This window comes from Pinus tabuliformis, chromosome 7 (genome assembly GCF_031772625.1).
Source record: "Pinus tabuliformis cultivar Carrire ecotype Pingquan chromosome 7, CPIR1, whole genome shotgun sequence".
NCBI classification, from domain to species: domain Eukaryota; kingdom Viridiplantae; phylum Streptophyta; class Pinopsida; order Pinales; family Pinaceae; genus Pinus; species Pinus tabuliformis.
In genome coordinates, this window is record NC_142293.1 from 1583287826 (window position 1) to 1583310789 (window position 22964).

At 41.2% G+C, this 22964-nt stretch overlaps 1 protein-coding gene across 1 annotated transcript; it reads right to left on the reverse strand.

Annotated features, from left to right (window-relative positions):
- Positions 1-18182: 18182 nt before the first annotated feature.
- Positions 18183-22436, reverse strand: LOC149254136 (uncharacterized). The gene is made up of 2 exons (XM_089454695.1): positions 20738-22436; positions 18183-20023 (listed from the first exon to the last, which is right to left on the reverse strand). The coding sequence occupies exons 1-2, from the start codon at positions 22434-22436 to the stop codon at positions 18183-18185; spliced, it is 3540 nt and encodes a 1179-aa protein (XP_089310821.1).
- Between the last annotated feature and the right edge of the window lie 528 nt (positions 22437-22964).

The window sequence follows — 22964 nt, forward strand, 5'->3', positions numbered from 1 at the left end:
TGCTTTGAGGTCATGTTGATGGCTAATGAGCCCTTCAGATCCATGTATAGTGCAAGGGCCTTATTTTCCTCATTTACTATGATAATTGTCTTGAAACACATCTATACTATACAAAAAGTTCCCAAGTGCACCCATATGCCACTTGTATGTTGAAGATTCACTTTAAATGGCTTATGTCATGTTCAAGGACTTGATCATGATCCATTAACTTAATAATCTTAGTTTAGGAACTATTTCCATCAATTTTTTCTGGAGGTATGGTTTGAATTCTATCCCCAGTGAACAATACTAACTGCATATTGGTTCGCATATTTGTTTGGATGTTGAGTATGTTGAGTATTGATTATGTGTAATAGTTTGAAACATTATCGATAACCTTTCAGCCATGAAAGTTTCATTTAAAACTTAATTTCCATATTTTCCTTCCTTTTTAATACTCAAATTCTTTAAAACTGCCCCTCATACGAAAAACCTCTTAAAAACACCCATAATACTGTGAAAGACAAATATTCCCATTAAAAAAACTGTCACTGTTAAAAACGCCCATACCACACCGTGAAAACAAATATACATTAAAAAAATTTATCATTGTTTAAAATATCGATCATAAAATGTGTATGTAAATCAATACATTAAAATTAAAATTACTACATATCAATTTTTTCATATTAAAAATAACAAATACACCAATGGACATTTTTTAAAACAAATATAAAACATCATTTAAAATTAAAATTTTAATAATATTTTTAAAATAATATAAATTTTAATATTCTTATTTTTTATATAATATATATTTTTAAATATTTTTTTATTAATATTTATTAAAATAATATAAATTTTAGTAATTTAATTTTGTATATGATATGATGATATTTTTTGTTTCGTGCAACCATTGGTATACAGTTACTTTACATGGTAGGGTGCATCGCAATAGGAAGAGTTGTGGGTATAAAAGGCTTCGGGAGATGGATATACAATGCTTTGCAAAATCGCGTTCTGCTGAAATGGGCTACCTCCAAGTTTATCCTTGCTAACTGTCAACATGCATTATGCCAAGATTCACCAGAACATGGAAAAGCGATGTGGTGGTATAAGAGCTGTGGACACTACATTCTTGCTTCTGCATTCTTGCTTAATGCGTCCCTGGCTGGAGTCCGAGCTCAGTGGAAATTCTCATAATCGGATTCAGATTCTATGTATCTACTATGTACTGCACACTTTGGGGATAATATGTATTTCCAACGTACCTACCATACACTCGAATGTGGATTTGTTGTGGCCAGCAACAACCCCCCCTTTTTTTGTTCAAACTAGTATCGACCACGATGCTAGAATGAATGGGGACCCTTAGTTACATTTCAAAAAAGAAAAATAATAATAATAAAGATTTCTTTTGAAATTGCAAGCATCAGCTTAGGAAAGGCTTCTTGGACAACTTAAGCCCAAACCTGTGTTCATAAAAGCAAATCTTCAAGGTCGCAGCACGAAAAGGGTAAGAAACGCCCGCATTTCCCTTTCGAAGGCCAATATGCACATCATCTCGGCATTAATAAACCACATCGCATCGCAATACGTTAACATCCATAGACAAAAGCTTACGAGTCCGCTGATTTGCGATATTGCGATGGCGCGATCACACATCGTAGAAATGAGGCGGGGTACGTTAGCAAACATTGAACCATTGCGATCCGCGATGTTGCGATGCTGCGATATGCGATATTGCGATCGATACCGTTTGCGATCGCGCGGCATGCAGGATGCGTTGGCAGGTCATAAAAGCACCTTAATACGACTCCTTCGGGCACACCACCCAAAGAAAATCCACTTACTATAACCTGACTTGGAAATTATTGCGCTTTTAATGTTAGTAATGAATTAGTTGTCAGTTATTAAGTGGCATAAAGATGCGTGCCTTAATGCGGATTTACTTCACGTAAGGTGGCATATCTGATCTATCTCTTGCATTCAAAACTCTCCCATCACCTTTTTTGATCAATATTTCCATTTCTCTCATAACCTGCAGGAGCGAAGTGCGAAGGCAAAAAATCAAACAGAAACGATAAGCAAGATGGGGAAGAAGAACAAAGCTCAGAGCTCAGAAACAAGAGAAAAGACCAAGGAGACGGCGCCCCTTTACACATATACCGCATGCAATAAAGATGCAGGAATTTCCACATGGGAAAGCATGTATAGACTGTTGGAGGAAGAGAACCCTAGAATAATCAAGGCAACTGCTGCTGTCGCAGATGCACCACGCTCTTCAGAAGCATCCCTGGAAGATCTAGCGTGCTCTTTCCTCCACAGAATAGCATCAAGGCCGAAGATCCTACCGTATACGGACATGATCAAGTGGGTTTTAGATGACGCAGAGCTGCATCATAGGCAATTCAGAGTCAAAGGACATGGGCTCGTAGGATCGTTCGCGGCTCAAGACCTGAAGCTCATGTATCACCTTCCCGAACCTCAAACGACCTACAATGCAGATTTTGTTAGGAAGTTCGCAGCAGAGAATCCGGACCTATCAGACACTACCAAAGAATGGTCGAAAAGGGATGAACCACTGAAGAAAGATAAGAACGGTATGTATAGCACCGGTTCCCTTACTTCTCCGTATTGTTTTGCTGCAGCCATGCTCTGTAGGCTATTCGGTAAGCCTGATATCAATAAATTTCCATCTGAATGGCTACCGTTAATTGATGCTGCGACTAACTCCGAGGTAATAGATTGGGCCAAAATCCTTTCTGACACTCTATACACGGCCATTCTTCACTATCGTTCTAAAAGATCCTTCTCCCAAAGGTTTTATCCCCCTTTTTATATGTCTGCCTACGTAATGGACTCTATCTGTTATGTGTCTAAATTCCCCACTATGGGCTGGCAATGGACTACCCAGGATCCATTGCCCATTCATGTCTACCATAAAGTCTTGTGGGATTCTCAGTTTGCCCCACATTTTTACCAGATTTGCCACGGGCTCATACTGCCTATCCATAGAATGATATATGATAAAGACCCTCCGAGATGCTCTCCCGAAGCACAAAACGACATCACCTCCGTAGCAAGATGGTTTGGAGAAGAATGGTTTACCTACATTCGAGTTTTTGGAAGCACAGTACCTCCTCATGTCCTACCCTTGTACATCCCAGATAAATTGTTGGCTCGAGAAATCGCTTATCAGACTTGTTCTGAAGGTGGTTTAACTAAGGACCTAAAGAACAAAAAGAAGGCCATTTGGCCTCCATTCCCCGTCACATGTGGGGCCTTCTCTTTATTCGATGTGGGACACGCTTTTGGTGAGGTGGAGAATGTGACGTGTCTCCAACTATTTAAACTCCCACCAAGGCCATTCGACCCAAATAAAGTCGCCCAGGAATTTACAACTAGTGTCAGGATAAGTGTGTTCTCTGGACAGAAAGATCCATTTGACGACCTCTTTCAGAGTAAGAACTCGATCAAAGAAGTTTTGCAAGAAGCTCAGTCAAGGTTTTCCCCAGACAACCTCCGGAAATTCAAGTTGTATAGAGAAAAAAGGCTGGCTAAAATTCCACTGGAAGTGCTGCGGATAGCTGCCAGAGAACCGACTCCAAGCGTCAGCCTCAATGAACACTCCAACGCCTCCAAATCTGATTCCAGTGCCGTAAAAGAAATATCTCCAGATCCGGAAGAGTCTGTCCACAAAGAAGACATGAACGCAGAAACAATCAAAGACACGGCTCAGTCAAGTTCGATGGCTCAGCAGCAAGTTGCCGTCTCGCCACCAAGAGGAATCCCCCCTCCCGTCACTGAAGCACCTCTGGTTACAGTAGAACTAGACAAAGAATGGGAGACCTTCAATGAACTGATAAATCTTGAAGGCCAAGTCCCGCAAACACCTGTGAGCAATACTCAGGTGGTGCAAGAGGTCTTCTCAACCATAGTCAGTGATACTGTAGAGACAGAGCATCTGCCTATAGCTCCATCCTCAGAACTTCCACTCGGCGTAGAAGAAATTCCTCCACTAGACGTATTTTACAGTCCACAGCACAAGGCAGTTGTGAGAGGACAAAGAAAGAAAAGGAAGCTTGAAAATGCGCTGGCTCAGAATGCTGAACACCTAGATGTCTTGTGGAAAGACCCGAATAACAATCCAACAGAAAATCTCACGAAATTGTCTCAAATTGAGGGAGCATATGCTTCTGCAACTATCGACAAGGCCTCTGAAGTTCAACAGCTTCTAAAAGAACGTGAAAGTCAAATACAACTGCTGCAACAACAGTTGCGACAAGCCAATGAGAACGCTGAAGCCTCCAAGCAGCTTGAAGAGTTACAAGAAAGCTTTCGCCAGATGCAGGTGAGCCACCAAAGAAGTATTGAAGAAAAAGAAAAACAACTGCAGACGGTGCAAGAAATGCATAAGGATGAACCCAAGCTAACAGAGTTTATTTCAGAATCCATTGGCTTGAACGACCAATTGTCACAGCAACAGGAGGAAATGGTGCGCAAAATATCACAGTGGAGGGAGTTTTGTGAAATAAGCGACAAGATCACCAGCCAAGTAGTGGAACTACGGAATGACTATGACCAGGCCAACAAACGTATAACAGAATACCTGGCTTGGCAAAATGACGAGGAAGGGAAAAGAGCAGGGGCACCCAAGATTAATGAAAATCATAAAGAACTGCTCTTTAACAAGTGGGACGAGCAAATAACACAGGCGGAGCAGGCGGCAGAATCAGCGGCAACACAGGCGACCATACTTATCGATTGTGTAAATGAAAATTTACACAGGGCCAACTTAGTTTCAGAATCCACTCTGGGGTACCTACCAATCGCATCGCTACTGGAGGCTGAATGGAAGCAGAAAGCACAGGCAAATGGGGAGACAATCCGAGCGTTGTCAAGGCTAAACTGGGAAAGTTACTGGACTTACTTAGTTAAGCCCCACAGCCAATGCATGACAGTAAGGTGCATCATGAACGCGGCCGAGAAAGTAGCGCCAGCTCTTATGGACATTGTTTTCGCAGCCCAACTAAGCACGGAAGTCGGCCAACCGACTCTTCTCAAGCCCATGCTTGAAAACTGCAATTTCAGAGACCAGATTAAGAAGTAATTTCAATTTAGAAAGTTGTTTTTCTTTTTGTTTTACAGAATTAGAAAAAGGACGGTCATTTGAGAGCCGTAGCCTAAAATTTTGTAATAATACTATTATTAGGATTAGATAGTAGTATTTTAACCCTTCTCATTGCATTGGAGAAGGGTCCAGATATTTGTCAAAAACTTGTCCTCGGAACATGCACTTCTGCACCCTCAGAGGAGGTTTTGATGAATGGAAGGATCGTGATTTATTTATGTTTGCATTCTTATGTCAGCTACTGATGTTGCACTTCTGTACTCTTGGTAGATGTTAGAAGCAAGTAGAAGTAGATCATTATTGTTTGAAGTCTATGGGTAAGAATTAGTCATCAATGGTACTTTTATCTCTTGATTAATTTCGGCTTGTATTCTTAAAACGATATACAGCTGATATTGTTTGCATGTTAATGTATGAATATATAAGTTACAATTTGGCACTTCTGTACGGTGGATTTGTCTATTCATGTTTAATATGCGAATGATTTGATTATGCGATGTGTTGTTCACAACCGCTCTGCCTAACTTCTTATGCAGAATGGTTTATCTTTATTGATTTATATTCTGATATCAGTTGAATGATCTTTATCACCAGCTGCTGTTAGAAATCTTTCTAGATCGCATGATAAAAGAGACATCCCGGGTTAATGTAAATTCTGTGTGTTGTTTTCATTTGATTATAGTAATTTAGGCTCAAGTTTCCAAGATAGGTTTACAACAGTCTTTAGAACGTTTCTTAGAAGTAACCTAACCAAAATTCCACACACACACACATACACATCCCATGCATCGGGAAGCTGGTCCCATTATCCCCAGTCGGACCCGCTACTCCAAACGGGCAAGGAGCCGCCAACCAGGTTCCGGACCGGGTGGGTATCCCCATTGTTGTTGACCCGATCTCGGGCCACTCAACATTTCTGGCGCTAGAAGGAGGGCTTGAACATATTGTCTGTTGGGATATGTTTAAAACTAGAAGTCCTAGAAAAGGATGTCTACTCACAGAATTCCCATTTGGAGTTGCATCCAGGTTCCTACATCTTCCAACACTCCACCGGACGTGGTAAGACTATTATCTCAGGTAAAATTTAATGGTGAGAATAACTCTTCTGCATTTCATCACGCCTTATAGTTCATTCATAGAGTCTCTAGTGCTGATATTCAGAAAATTGACGAAGGCGTTCTGTGCAGGATTTTTACTCTCACATTCACAGCAGAAGCTAGGAGATGGTGCAGGAACCTCCCAACTGCATCAGTCCACAGCTGGGACCAACTTGTTAGAGCTTTCATCTTAGAGTTTGATTGCTATGAATACGACCAGGTATACGATGAGATCGACCATTTGCGGAAACACGACGAGCCCGTAAGGGATTTCAATATACGATTTCATCTTAAATGTCTACAATATGATCTTGAAGATGAACTCACAGATGAAGAATCTTCGGATTATGATGAGTGTTTCCCACCTCCTGCACCTGATCAGACAGAATTTAGCCTAGGAGTTTTGCATGCTCTAACATCAGAAAACGCAGGCGAAAGTGCTGAAGGGGAAGGTACCCTGACATCAGAAGTTGACTTTAATGTAAAGTCAGACAACATCATTTCAAATCAACAACTCCTGGTGCCAAGGTTAGATCCACCTACTGTTTCTCTTTCGAAAAGTATCGACGCAAAAAGGTACGATCTAAAGCCCGATGCTTATTGTGAATCTGATGAACGAGATTTGTTTGATGATTTTAAATACATTGTTCCAGATTGACATTTTTCTCTTTACCCCGATGTTTTTTGTAATGACACTCTTCTCCCTCATAGTATCAAGTCTATTCCAATAGAGGGCTATTCAAACGAGACATCGCTGGGTTTCCAAAATAAAGAGACCACTATATCACAGTCTACGATTCATATCAAACAAGAGCTGCCTCATCTCCCTTGTCTAAAAACATATAATGAAAAAGAGGAACCTAGGGAAAATTATGAAATCTTTCGTGATAGTTGCTTTGATATTTATGATGATATTGAATTGTCGCAAGTAACTCAACTAGGGTCTGGTTATAAGAAACATCTTAGATAAGAAACAGCTTTATCTGACCCTCATCTCAAAGCAAAATCTCATTTGAATAATTTCACTGTCCGAAGCGATACTCCTATCTACGATTCATATCCAGAGGAGATCTCCATCCCTGATCGCAATCATGATTCAATTCCTGATTCACAGAACCCGGCCAGTTCTTGTGAAAAATACAGAGTTTCAAGTAACTCCCAGATGTGCGACACCACTGTATATACAGCTACCCAATCTTTTCTTTCTCGCTTATTTTCTTTGTGTACGAAATTGAATCTCTCTTTAAAACTCCAAAATTTTGATAGATTAGATTTTGGTGATTTATGTATAAAAGCTTTCATTCCAAACGAGATCGCTAAACACTCAGAATTAACAATCGACGGGTCACAAGCCACCAAAATCGAAGAGCATATCTCACGGATTGGCTTGTTGTCCTTTCCATCGAAAGATCACCCATTCACAAAAGAAATTCATCCCAATTTCTACAATCCAATAGGTATTCAGTTGGAAGAAACCTATCACGAGAAAATAAAATCAAACAAGATTCCAACTGGATTCATGATTCCCTATCCCCTAAACAACAAGTCCTATCCATGGGGAATTCGATTCATTTTATTTATCCTGAGGCAATCCATGCGACTAGGAATAATAATGAATCGTTGGTTCCACTGGAAATACCATTTCTCTTAGCTATTTCCTGCACATAATTAGAATAGGAGTAGGAGTAGTTTAGCTAAAGTTATTAGTTTTGCTTCCAATAATTGATAGGCAAAGTTAGTTATATTCTCTACCTAACCCCAGAGAATAGTTGCCTCTCCCAAATAAAAGTTTGTTCTGGCAAAGCACTATTTGACGTTTGCGAAAGAAACCCTGTCTCTGTTAAAGATTTTGGAATTTCAGCTCTTATAAACAACTAAGCTTGTGGGAATTCGGTCTTTATTGTCAATAGATCTTTAACCCGGAAGATGGTGTTAGAATTCAAACCCAGAAAATTTTAAAGAAAGCTATCTCAGTGAGGAATTCGTGTTAGATCACCACAATAAAAGGTATCAATATTAGAATAAAGGTTCTCTGTGAAAACAGCCATTATCAAAAGTAGCCCTATCATTGTCGTCCAGAACTTTCTTAAGGAAAGAGAATTTGACTTCCTCCCTGCTGAAGAAGAATGCAATGATTCAGGAGAATAACCCGAAAGGATGCTATATCTCGAAGAATAAGAGGTCTCATCACGAGCCGACTTATCATGATCACAGATATTATAACTTGCCGACTTTGCCAAAACTGTCTACCAAAACAGGGCAACAACTCAAGATTGTTGCGATCAAAAGACAAGGGGTCTCATCACGAGCCATGTTGTTCAGCAAAAGTATAAATCAAGTGAATGACTGTGTCATAATTTGGCCACCAAACCAAGACATTGTTCTTTTGAGGATTTATTTAAAAAAAAAAAAAAAAAAAAAAAAAAAAAGCATCAAGAAAGGTATAATTCTTCTGAAAAAGTTGCAAGAAACTGAGGCAGGATAAAGGATCATTCCTGGATAATAGGTAACCCTGTCGAGGCTATGGATGCCTGCTGGCAGCAGTGGCTCTACCTGCGACAAAGGGACATTCTTTAAAAAGGGGCTGATACATAGAGAACACTTTATTTTTATGTTCTACAAGACCAAGTAATAACTGATCTAAACTCGAAAACAACCTGGGAATGCAAGTAATTGGAATAGAATGGGGCGAAGACAAAACATCATTGACGCTTTAAAGTATTATTTCTCTTATCCTTTTATAATAAAGTTCGAATTCCCTGAGAAATTTTTCGAAAAAGGTCTGAAAACGTCAATAGAAAAAGAGCAGAGATAACTGGTTCTCCCAAGTGAATCGCCAATTGTTGTGGCCAGCAACAACCCCCCCCCTTTTTTTGTTCAAACTAGTATCGACCACGATGCTAGAATGAATGGGGACCCTTAGTTACATTTCAAAAAAGAAAAATAATAATAATAAAGATTTCTTTTGAAATTGCAAGCATCAGCTTAGGAAAGGCTTCTTGGACAACTTAAGCCCAAACCTGTGTTCATAAAAGCAAATATTCAAGGTCGCAGCATGAAAAGGGTAAGAAACGCCCGCATTTCCCTTCCGAAGGCCAATATGCACATCATCTCGGCATTAATAAACCACGTCGCATCGCAATACGTTAACATCCATAGACAAAAGCTTACGAGTCCGCTGATTTGCGATATTGCGATGGCGCGATCGCACATCGCAGAAATGAGGCGGGGTACGTTAGCAAACATTGAACCATTGCGATCCGCGATGTTGCGATGCTGCGATATGCGATATTGCGATCGATACCTTTTGCGATCGCGCGGCATGCAGGATGCGTTGGCAGGTCATAAAAGCACCTTGATACGACTCCTTCGGGCACACCACCCAAAGAAAATCCACTTACTATAACCTGACTTGGAAATTATTGCGCTTTTAATGTTAGTAATGAATTAGTTGTCAGTTATTAAGTGGCATAAAGACGCGTGCCTTAATGCAGATTTACTTCACGTAAGGTGGCATATCTGATCTATCTCTTGCATTCAAAACTCTCCCATCACCTTTTTTGATCAATCTTTCCATTTCTCTCATAACCTGCAGGAGCGAAGTGCGAAGGAAAAAAATCAAACAGAAACGATAAGCAAGATGGGGAACAAGAACAAAGCTCAGAGCTCAGAAACAAGAGAAAAGACCAAGGAGATGGCGCCCCTTTACACAGATACCGCATGCAATAAAGATGCAGGAATTTCCACATGGGAAAGCATGTATAGACTGTTGGAGGAAGATAACCGTAGAATAATCAAGGCAACTGCTGCTGTCGCAGATGCACCACGCTCTTCAGAAGCATCCCTGGAAGATCTAGCATGCTCTTTCCTCGACAGAATAGCATCAAGGCCGAAGATCCTACCGTATACGGACATGATCAAGTGGGTTTTAGATGACGCAGAGCTGCATCATAGGCAATTCAAAGTCAAAGGACATGGGCTCGTAGGATCGTTCGCGGCTCAAGACCTGAAGCTCATGTATCACCTTCCCGAACCTCAAACGACCTACAATACAGATTTTGTTAGGAAGTTCGCAGCAGAGAATCCGGACCTATCAGACACTACCAAAGAATGGTCAAAAGGGATGAACCACTGAAGAAAAATAAGAACAGTATGTATAGCACCGGTTCCCTTACTTTTCCGTATTGTTTTGCTGCAGCCATGCTCTGTAGGCTATTCGGTAAGCCTGATATCAATAAATTTCCATCTGAATGGCTACCGTTAATTGATGCTGCGACTAACTCCGAGGTAATAGATTGGGCCAAAATCCTTTTTGACACTCTATACACGGCCATTCTTCACTATCGTTCTAAAAGATCCTTCTCCAAAAGGTTTTATCCCCCTTTTTATATGTTTGCCTACGTAATGGACTCTATCTGTTATGTGTCTAAATTCCCCACTATGGGCTGGCAATGGACTACCCAGGACCCATTGCCCATTCATGTCTACCATAAAGTCTTGTGGGATTCTCAGTTTGCCCCCCATTTTTACCAGATTTGCCACGGGCTCATACTGCCTATCCATAGAATGATATATGATAAAGACCCTCCGAGATGCTCTCCCAAAGCACAAAACGACATCACCTCCGTAGCAAGATGGTTTGGAGAAGAATGGTTTACCTACATTCGAGTTTTTGGAAGCACAGTACCTCCTCATGTCCTACCCTTGTACATCCCAGATAAATTGTTGGCTCGAGAAATCGCTTATCAGACTTGTTCTGAAGGTGGTTTAACTAAGGACCTAAAGAACAAAAAGAAGGCCATTTGGCCTCCATTCCCCGTCACATGTGGGGCCTTCTCTTTATTCGATGTGGGACACACTTTTGGTGAGGTGGAGAATGTGACGTGTCTCCAACTATTTAAACTCCCACCAAGGCCATTCGACCCAAATAAAGTCGCCCAGGAATTTACAACTAGCGTCAGGATAAGTGTGTTCTCTGGACAGAAAGATCCATTTGACGACCTCTTTTAGAGTAAGAACTCGATCAAAGAAGTTTTGCAAGAAGTTCAGTCAAGGTTGTCCCCAGAAAACCTCCAGAAATTCAAGTTGTATAGAGAAAGAAGGCTGGCTAACATTCCACTGGAAGTGCTGCGGATAGCTGCCAGAGAACCGACTCCAAGCGTCAGCCTCAGTGAACACTCCAACGCCTCCAAATCTGATTCCAGTGCCGTAAAAGAAATATCTCCAGATCCGGAAGAGTCTGTCCACAAAGAAGACATGAACGCAGAAACAATCAAAGACGCTGCTCAGTCAAGTTCGATGGCTCAGCAGCAAGTTGCCGTCTCGCCACCAAGAGGAATCCCCCCTCCCGTCACTGAAGCACCTCTGGTTACAGTAGAACTAGACAAAGAATGGGAGACCTTCAATGAACTGATAAATCTTGAAGGCCAAGTCCCGCAAACACCTGTGAGCAATACTCAGGTGGTGCAAGAGGTCTTCTCAACCATAGTCAGTGATACCGTAGAGACGGAGCATCTCCCTATAGCTCCATCCTCAGAACTTCTACTCGGCGTAGAAGAAATCCCTCCACTAGACGTATTTTACAGTCCACAGCACAAGGTAGTTGTGAGAAGACAAAGAAAGAAAAGGAAGCTTGAAAATGCGCTGGCTCAGAATGCTGCACACCTAGATGTCTTGTGGAAAGACCCGAATAACAATCCAACAGAAAATCTCACGAAATTGTCTCAAATTGCGAGAGCATATGCTTCTACAACTATCGACAAGGCCTCTGAAGTTCAACAGCTTCTAAAAGAACGTGAAAGTCAAATACAACTGCTGCAACAACAGTTGCGACAAGCCAATGAGAACGCTGAAGCCTCCAAGCAGCTTGAAGAGTTACAAGAAAGCTTTCGCCAAATGCAGGTGAGCCACCAAAGAAGTATTGAAGAAAAAGAAAAACAACTGCAGACGGTGCAAGAAATGCATAAGGATGAACCCAAGCTGACAGAGTTTATTTCAGAATCCATTGGCTTGAACGACCAATTGTCACAGCAACAGGAGGAAATGGTGCGCAAAATATCACAGTGGAGGGAGTTTTGTGAAATAAGCGACAAGATCACCAGCCAAGTAGTGGAACTACGGAATGACTATGACCAGGCCAACAAAAGAATAACAGAATACCTGGCTTGGCAAAATGACGAGGAAGGGAAAAGAGCAGGGGCACCCAAGATTAATGAAAATCATAAAGAACTGCTCCTTAACAAGTGGGACGAGCAAATAACACAGGCGGAGCAGGCGGCAGAATCAGCGGCAACACAGGCGACCATACTTATCGATTGTGTGAATGAAAATTTACACAGGGCCAACTTAGTTTCAGAATCCACTCCAGGGTACCTACCAATCGCATCGCTACTGGAGGCTGAATGGAAGCAGAAAGAACAGGCAAATGGGGAGACAATCCGAGCGTTGTCAAGGCTAAACTGGGAAAGTTACTGGACTTACTTAGTTAATCCCCACAGCCAATGCATGACAGTAAGGTGCATCATGAACGCGGCCGAGAAAGTAGCGCCAGCTCTTATGGACGCTGTTTTCGCAGCCCAACTAAGCACGGAAGTCTGCCAACCGACTCTTCTCAAGCCCATGCTTGAAAACTGCAATTTCAGAGACCAGATTAAGAAGTAATTTCAATTTAGAAAGTTGTTTTTCTTTTTGTTTTACAGAATTAGAAAAAGGATGGTCATTTGAGAGCCGTAGCCTAAAATTTTGTAATAATACTATTATTAGGATTAGATAGTAGTATTTTAACCCTTCTCATTGCATTGGAGAAGGGTCCAGATATTTGTCAAAAACTTGTCCTCGGAACATGCACTTCTGCACCCTCAGAGGAGGTTTTGATGAATGGAAGGATCGTGATTTATTTATGTTTGCATTCTTATGTCTGCTACTGATGTTGCACTTCTGTACTCTTGGTAGATGTTAGAAGCAAGTAGAAGTAGATCGTTATTATTTGAAGTCTATGGGTAAGAATTAGTCATCAATGGTACTTTTATCTCTTGATTAATTTCTGCTTGTATTCTTAAAACTATATACAGCTGATATTGTTTGCATGTTAATGTATGAATATATAAGTTACAATTTGGCACTTCTGTACGGTGGATTTGTCTATTCATGTTTAATATGCGAATGATTTGATTATGCGATGTGTTGTTCACAACCGCTCTGCCTAACTTCTTATGCAGAATGGTTTATCTTTATTGATTTATATTCTGATATCAGTTGAATGATCTTTATCACCAGCTGCTGTTAGAAATCTTTCTAGATCGCATGATAAAAGAGACATCCCGGGTTAATGTAAATTATGTGTGTTGTTTTCATTTGATTATAGTAATTTAGGCTCAAGTTTGCAAGATAGGTTTACAGCAGTCTTTAGAACGTTTCTTAGAAGTAACCTAACCAAAATTCCACACACACACACATACACATCCCATGCATCGGGAAGCTGGTCCCATTATCCCCAGTCGGACCCGCTACTCCAAACGGGCAAGGAGCCGCCAACCAGGTTCCGGACCGGGTGGGTATCCCCCTTGTTGTTGACCCGATCTCGGGCCACTCAACAAGATTGTATAGTCAATAAAGGGTTCATGTATTTCCATTGTACTTGAGGAACGGGTGAATTGTCAATGAATGATTTAGCTCTGGCTGGATTATATTTAAGGCTAAATTTTGTTATCTTTAATTTAACTATAATCAATATCTTTATACTCAATAATAACAATATTTGTTATTTATTAAATAAAAGTTATATATTATGTAAATATAATTTTAATTAAAATTATGTTTTGAATTTATTTTATTTATAACAAAATATTATATATTTTAAATTAAATTTATTATTTTAAAAAATAATTTGATTTTTTATTATTAATATGAAATTATGGAAAATTAAATAATTTAATTTTTAATTATAATTATATTTATAAAGATAAATAGCAAAAATTTAGGTAAAATAAAATTATTAATCATTATGCCATATATATAATTTGTAAAATTACTTGTGATTTAAAAAATATTAATTTTATAAACCTTTAAATTATAATATTTGTGAAAATAATATTTAATATAAACTCTACTCACTCTTTAGCTTATTAAAAAAAGACCATATTAACCTTTACACCTTTACTTGACTAAATAATTTTAGTATCAAATTAATATTACTCCTAACTTCAAAACTATAAAACAAAACTCCACACCTAACTTCAAAACTATAATATTAACAAAAATCCACATCATTTAAAAATTTGTTATTATTTTTTTTTCAATTTAAATAAATATTCAAAATATCTTAATATTTTACAAATAGCTTTGAACTTCAGGATTATTAAAACGACAGGGTTGGGTTACGATGAAGATATGACAATGACTCCAATTGTTTTATTCATTTTGTTATCGACTACTATATTTTAAATAAATATGTGTAATTGTTTTTTCTAATTAACTTTCTATATATATATAATTTAAAATATTCATTTTATTTTATATATTATAAAAATTTAAAGTGATAATGTTTTAGTTTAAAATGACTTTCTTATTCTGAATTATATATATATATAGATATATATAGATTTAAGGTGATAAAGTTTTAGTTTGAAATGACTTTCTTGTTTTTCGGTGGTGGTGGTGGTGGTGCAACAGTAAGACCAATATGGTCTACGGAATTTTAAGAAGAGGAAGATCTAATTGTAATTCTTTAGAATCTTATTTCTATGCTAAAAAATAAGGGAAAGAACTGCCCCAATATCACTATAGTTGGGTTGACTTAACAAGTCAAGAAGATTGGAAGTGTGAGAGATGTTAGGGAAATGAGAGCGGATGTGAGTAAGGACCAAACAATCTAAAAAAAAGCGCTTTTCATTCTCCACCATCTTAGTATTGCAAAGATGACAAATTCTATCTGCCCAGGGTGTCTTAGGAGTAGACCACCGCTCGGTTTCACTCTGAAGCTCAAGAGAATTAGTTATAATCTTAACAATGTTCATCTTTTTCTTCGAGTTGGTCAAAACAGAAAGATAATTCTGGTTCTCAAGGGTGGGGTTGATTATCTCCTTATAGTATCTTAGCTTAACTTTACCTTCCAACTCCTCATCATCCCATAGCTTATCCTTAGACTTGGAGGTGATAGTATCTTTGACACTATCCTTTCCTCCTATGACAATCTCCTCATTTATCCCCCATTGGTTGAGCTAAGACTGGGCATCCTTGTGTCACCCACGCTTGAGGCGAAGGTGTGGGTTTTGACTAAAGTTACAAGCAATTTTAGGAAGCCTCTTGGATTCCATGTTGTAAAACTTCTTCTTATACATTAGATAGTTAAAAATAACTTTGCTTTCAATAGGGGAGAGGCCAACTTTGATCAGGAGGATAGGATAGGGGGTATTTCCCTTGATCTTGAGATTGTAGGTTATGAATTACTTTTGAATCATCTTAATCTTTCTCCACGACTCTCTGGATATATTGCAACCCCATACTTCACAAATGTATAAGACAACAGGGGCGATGAGGGTCTCAAAGAGGACCCCCTTTTTCCTCCAAATACAAAGATCAACAACCTTACAATTATCTTCAGGCTCATAATAAGGTTTCCAACCTCCAATAATAATTTTCACAATGTTGTAATTCCAGTTGAGCTGATAAGGAATGTCAATACCCAAATATTAATAAGAAGAGACCTGCTCCAGGCAATTGTTATCATATACAAAATTTCCATGGTTGAGCTTTTTGGATTTAATTATCATGATTTTAGTCTTGTCGGTATAACCGCCATACACATCTTAGAGCAATAGTCATGAAGAGTCTTAAGTTTCTTATCTAGGTCCTCATGGCTTCTAGCAAGAAGAACAATATCATTGACGTAGAGGAGAATAGTAATGATAATACCAGCAAACTCGGTCCCCTTGCACCCCACGATTTTCAAACACTCCTCTAGCTTATTGATGTAAATACCAAAAAGGGTAGGGGAAAGGGGACACCCTTGATTAAACCCGATATTGCATTTAATATCTTTAGACCACCCTTCGTTGGTCTTAAGCTTGGAAAAAAATGTTTCATAGAGGTGAATCACAACAACCTTCAACTTAGAAGGAATCATTATCTCATCAAGTATTTTCCAAAGCTTATCCCAAGGAACAATGTCAAATTCGTTTCTAAAGTCCACAAAGCAACAAAAGAGATCGACTTTACTATTGCGAGATTCCTCAACAATGATCCTGAGAGTGACAATGGTATCTCCTAAAACTAGCTTACCCTTTAGCTCTTTTACCATGGTTTTCAAACCAATGGCTAATCTTCTTATCCAAAATGAGACCATAAAGCTTGTCTAACATGTGGCTAATCATAATGGTCATGTAGTTAAAGGGAACAATTTTGTCCCCATTTTTAACGATAGGCACAATATGTCTTTGTGTCCAAGGCTTAAGGAAGTCATGCTTTACAACCAAATTGAGAAGCTTGTGGAGATGAGGAATGATGATAGATCTTCCTATCTTTAATATTTTAGCTTGGTATCCTTAAACATCTGTAGCTTTCCCATTAGCGAGCTTATTAAATATCCCAGACTCAACATCCTCAAGAGAAAATATATCTTCCTTAATAGGAGTGCTAACGATGTTGTCCATGGTGTCAGAGAGGGGCTCTATGACAATGTGAAAATAGTCAAATTACAATGTGTGATTCATATTCTACTCCTATACAATAACCTTCACAAAATATTGCCTTTTTTTTTTTTTTCTCAATCTGGCTACTTCTATTATTGATACAAAAAAGTTACAGCAAGGCCGTGGCCTTGAGAGTTCTGCCCTGTGAATGGCATATTACAAAAAGCTCATGAGGTCAAAACAGTGTGAACCTTCATCAGTAAGTTGACTTCATCTTCGACACAACACAGATTTGAACAAAGCGGGGACAATACATTGGACCAACATGCCACAGTGCTGAGTGTAAACGACACATGGACGGACATAGACCTGAGACAAACAGTAACTGCGCGAAACAATACATAGTCATGATAAGTATAAACGACACATTGACAGTCAGAGACCTGAGACAAACCGTAGCTGCGAAAACAAAACATAGTCATGCTGTATCAGTCATCATCAGTGGTATAAGGCTCCTCGACGACTCTACATCCGTATTGAAGAGAGTCCTCCGAGTCCGAATGTGGAGCCACCGAGCCTGTGGGAACGCCACGAATAGGCGCACTTGGGCCTGCAGGAACGGTCGGGTCCAGCATTGAAGCACTCCCCATGACTTGGCGCAGGTTATCCACTGGATTCACATTCCTCTCTTCGGCAAGTGCTTCAGGATGGGCGGCTCCCAGATCCCTGCTATCTTCACATTTTTCTATGGTGACAGAGACTATGAAAGTGGAATTAGCGAGAGAGCATGGAATTCAATAACGCATAGTGGGATGAGCAGCATGCTCACATTCGACCCTCCAAATTCTTCCACGACCCCTACCTCTTCCGCCTCTTGTGACTGGTGGACTGCTCTGCCCAGGTTCTAGAGTTTCAGAAGAATGCTGAGAAGCTGCTCGGCCACCAGAGCCACCTCGTCTGCTCAATAACCTGGGCCTTTCGCGTGGCATTGCAGCGTTCAGAGGGTGAATGCAAATAGAAGAGTGCTCCGAACGAGACAACAACAGAATATCAGATGGATCATATGAACCTGGCGCACTAATGTGCCCGTGTTCGCTAGCAGAGAGACTCAGAAAAATGCACAACGCTGCAATCCAAGGAGCTGCAGAGGAATGCAACAAAGCCGCGGGAGCAGTGCGCTTATGGAGCGCCATGGCACTGTTAACCTTGCAACGGATGGACGAAGTTAATGTCTTCATAAATGAACTTGTGCGAGCCCAACTCGCCTGACCAGCATTAATACTCGTGGCGCATGGGGGCTGACACCTGCCCATGTGATACGCCTTCCACATAACCATTGAGCTGTTAACCACCCACATCCAGGGGTGAGTGATCCTGATGCACCAGGGATGTGCATTCCTTTTTGAGCTGATGATCATCTGCTTCTTCGAGGGGGCCTGAGAATTGAAGAAGTTGCTGGTTTACTCCTTGATTGGCCAGTCTGTCTGCGACTTTGTTGGCCGTTCGTCTGACATGCTTGAAGGTGATGCTTCGGGGATTTCTCAGCCTTTCCTCCAGTAGTTCCAATCTGCTGAGCAACCTCCAGCTGGAGGCGATCTTAGCTGCGGAAGTGCCTGCTTGGATTCTGGTCGCTGCTGTGATTAGGATAAGCGAGTCTCCCTCGACTTCTAAGGGGAAGAAGTTCTTTTGTTCTGCAATGCAGATCCCTTTCCAGAGTCCTTCCAGCTCAGCTGCATTATTAGTGTCTTTGCCAATTGATCCGTAATAGATATGCAGAGTTGTGCCCAGGTGGCTCCTGAAGATTCCACCAAATCCCGTCGGTCCGGGATTACCCTTAGCAGCCCCATCAAAGTTCAACTTGAATGAGTTGGTTGCAGGGGGGGACCAGTTGAGGGGCGAGGCAGAGCTAGAGGCTGGATTGGCTTTGATCTGAGCTAGAAAGGATAGATCCAGATTCCAGGCTTTTAGGATGAGGCATTCCTGTGGAGTGTCTGGCGCATCCGAATCCTTCCAGTTTCTGATGGCCAAAGTTTCTTGAAGATATTGTTTCAGGAGGAGCCACAGTGCATCGATTGGCCGGCTGATGTTGTTGAAGATTCTGCTATTTCTTTCTTTCCAGAGGATCCAGTAGAGGAAGCCCGGGATTAGATTCCACAGCGAGTTCAGTAGCGGGCTTTTAAAAGGTTGCTTTGTCCATGTACGAATGGTTTCTGTGATGTCTCCCATTCGATTTTCTGATCTCCTATTACAGTGGTCAATTCTCTCCCATAGTTGGGTTGCTAGTGGACACGTCTCCATTAAATGTCTGATGGATTCAGAGTGGAGATTGCAGTTGGGGCATCTTGATGGGCCAATAAATCCTCTTTTTTGCAGGTTATCCCAGGTAAGGATGCGTCTTTTGCTTAGAAGCCATAAAAAAGTGGAGATCTTGGGCCATATGCCTGGTTGCCAGACTCTTTCCCATAGTGGATCCTTTTCTGTTTGGGAGACTGAGTAGCGAAGCTGGTGAGCTTCCTTGGTTGTGAACATTCCTTTTGGCGTATGACCCCATCTCAGTTTGTCCTCCAGTTGTGAGCATTTGATTCTCCTGTAATTTAGTTCGTGCTCTATGTCTTTATACATTTCCCCATGCCAATCAGGTTGCCAAGTGCTTGCTGGTTTCCAAATTTGGAAGTCTTGGACCGTGTGCTGCTGCCAGAATTGATGGACGAGGATTCGATTTGCTTGTTGCATGGTAACCTGCCAGATTGGCTTGTGGAAGAGAGTGGCTAGTTTTGGAAGTTGTTGCCACGAGTCCTCCCAGAACCTTGCTGTGGTACCAGAGTGAATTTCCCAAAAACTGTGTTCTTGAATGAAGGTGCTATGGAGCTTGGCGGCGTTCCATATCAGAGAACCTTGTGTTGTAGTGCTGATTCTAATGAGATCATTCCATTGGCTGCCTGGAGCGTATTTTTCTTGCCAAAGCTTTGCCCAGGGTGTATGTGGTTTGGAAATCCAGTTCCACCAAATACGAGCTCCCATAGTATTGTTGCTTTGCAGAGGATCCCTTAGTCCAAGCCCGCCTTCTGTTTTTGTTCGGAAAACTTCCTTCCAGTTGACAAGAGCCCATTTCCTGTTAAGCCCAGAGGAGCCCCACAGAAAGTTTCGCTGAAGATTGCGTATAGCTTTGAGAGCCCATTTTGGCGCTGCAAGGATGGAGAAAAGATACAAAGGCATGGCCTGGAGAATCGATTTGATCAGGATGAGTCGTCCGGCCATATTTAGAGAGCGGAAGGTCCAAGAAGAGAGCCTTGATTCCAGCTTATCAAGGAGAGTTCTCCAGGAAGCGTGTTTGATGGCTGAGTCTAGCAAGGGAGCTCCTAGGTACTTAGAAGGGAGCGTGGCAATGGTGAACCCCAGAATACGAGCGATATTCCTTTGAGTGGTGACGGGGGTATTAAAGAAAAAGAGTTGGGACTTTGAAGCGTTGATGGAGGTGCCGGAGGCGTCTGAGAAAAGAGAGAGCAGAGATTTAAAGGCTTTGGCCTCTTGTGAGGAGGGATGACCAAATAACATGGTGTCGTCTACGAACTGCTGATGGGATAGGGGATTATGACCATGAAGGGAGATACCTTTGAGAGCTTGGGAGGAAATGGCTGATTTGAGGAGTCGACTTAAACCTTCTGCCATGAGGACAAAAAGGAAGGGAGAAAGGGGGTCCCCTTGACGAATACCACGGGAGGGACGAAAAGGCGAGGAGGGGGAGCCATTGTGCAGGGTAGAGAAGCTGGGAGTGGAAATGAGATTTAAGATCCATCTGGTCCAGGTGGAATTGAAGCCAAAATCCAATAACATCTGATGAATGTAATTCCAGCTAAGTTTATCAAAAGCTTTGGAGAGGTCTAGCTTTAGAAGCATACCTGGTTTTTTCAGAAGCTTAAGAGAGTGTATTACTTCATTTGATAGGATGATGCCGTCCATAATCTGCCGCCCTTCTACATACCCTGTCTGCTCCGGGGAGATGAGAAGAGGAAGGAGAGGTTTGAGCCTGTTTGCCAGTACTTTAGAGATGAGCTTGTAAATGACGTTGCAGAGTGCTATCGGTCTGTATTTGTCAGGCTTATTAGGTTCATCTCCTTTGGGTACTAGTGCTATGAAAGTTGCATTGAGGGAGGGTAGAATCCAGTGCATAGTTCTTGATTCTTCCACTAATTCCCAAACCTCTGTTTTGATGAGCTCCCAAAACTCATGGAAGAAATTGGCAGTGAATCCATCAGGACCAGGAGCTTTGCCATCCTTGAGTTGGGCTATTGCCTCTTCTACCTCCTGTAGTGAAATGGACTTGAGCAGATTGTTGTTATGATCCTCCGTTATGATTTTGGGTATGTGCTGCGTGATCTTTCTGATGGCGTTATCTCTGTTTCCAGGAGGCTCCCGAAGAATTTCCTGGAAGTAATCTTTGAATTCCTTCTCCATGTCTTCATGCTTTTCTAACCTTTCCCCTTGTTGATTATTTATGAATGCTATGTTATTATGCATTCTTCTTTGGATTGCAGTTCTATGGAAGAATTTTGTATTTTTCTCTCCCTCCTTGAGCCATTGGATTCTGGACTTCTGTCTCCAAAGGATTTCCTCTTGCTTCCTGCGGTCTTCAATTTGATTCCAGAGAATCTGCTCTTGATGCGCTTGCTCCTCCGTCCTACCATCCCTGATGAGAGTTTGTTGGAGTACCATCATTTGCTGTTCCAGCCTTTTTCGATTCTCAAAAATATTGCCAAACTGAGTGCGATTCCAGACTTTGAGGACTTGTTTTAAGTTTTTTAATTTCCATTGGAATTGGAACATTTTGGCCCCTGGAGGCAGGATGAATGATTGCCAAGCCTCATTTACTACTGTTTTGAAGTTAGGATGTGAAAGCCAGAAGGCTTCAAATCGGAAAGGTCTATTACTTCTTGTGCCTGGCCGCGACCATTGTAGCATGATTGGCCAGTGATCTGATCCACCTTGTGGCATTATGGAAGCGTGAAAGTCCCCTCCCAGGTGGATGGCGTTGTCCGAGATGAGAAACCGATCCAGTCTAGAGGCGATGTGTTGGGTACCCTTGCGCTTGTTAGTCCATGTGAAGACTCCATTGGAGGTTTGAATGTCCATTAGTTGATTGTTTTGAATGAATTCTCTGAGTCCGCTGCTGTCATTTTCTAGCCTTGTTCTGCCTCCCTGTTTCTCCTCCATTGTCTTGATGATATTGAAATCACCTCCACCAATCCATAGGGGGAACTGCCTGTTTGCATTTAGGATGGTAAGAGTATCCAAAAGTTCTAATTTTTGCTGAAGAGTCTGCGGAAAATATACATTTGAGAGGTGCCCATGAATGTTGGTGCCTATAAGATGGAATGATGCTTGGATTAGGTAATGGGTAGCATGAAAGTCGCTGAGAGTAAGAACCTGCGGGTTCCACAAGATAGCCAATCCACCAGAAGCCCCAGAGGCGTCTACTGAAACTGAGCAGCTGCCTGCCCAGACTTTATTGCGGATTCTTTCTATAGCAGTAGTGTTGCTTTTTGTTTCTTGAAGAAAAACTAAGGAAGGTTTTTCTTGCTGTATCAAATTTTTTATCATTCTGTGTTTTGAGGGGCTATTGAGTCCTCTCACATTCCAGGAGATGAGCTTCATGGGGAACAGTGGGGTTTAGGTTTGTAAAACTTCGTCAACTTAGGGAATCTGCCAGATTCCATAAGTAGTTCGCCTACTATGATTGTCCTTTGTAGATCTGTTTTGCGCCCTCTTTTCTTAGTTTCTTTGAGAATTTTTTTTCCATCCCATGGGCTCCCTGCTTGTATGCCCAGATTTTTGTTGCGCTGTGCTTTGGTTAAAACTCCTTCAAGCCTGTCGATTTGCCAAGGGGGTATTGAGTTGAACTCTTTCTGCTTGCATGCCGTTTCTAATTTGAGGATGTCTAGACCATCTAGGCTGACCTTCTCTGGATCTTCTTCCATGCTGGTAGGTAAACTTTGATCTTCCTCAGCTACTATTTCCTGTAGACTAAGGGCTAGTGCTGCATCTAGCTCCATTGCTGAGGGCTGCTGGTTGGGCTCTGGAACGGGTTTCTCGGAGGAGGAGGGGAGAGAGCCAGCATCTAGAGCCGGA

What these genes read in the sequence shown, in the direction of transcription:
- LOC149254136 (XM_089454695.1), bottom strand. Translation starts at nt 22,436, where the DNA reads ATGATAAAAAATTTGATACAGCAAGAAAAACCTTCCTTAGTTTTTCTT. An exon ending in TAAGCTTCTGAAAAAACCAG is followed by an intron (nt 20,024 to 20,737) that starts GTATGCTTCTAA and finishes CCATCCTTGCAG; the next exon opens with CGCCAAAATGGGCTCTCAAA.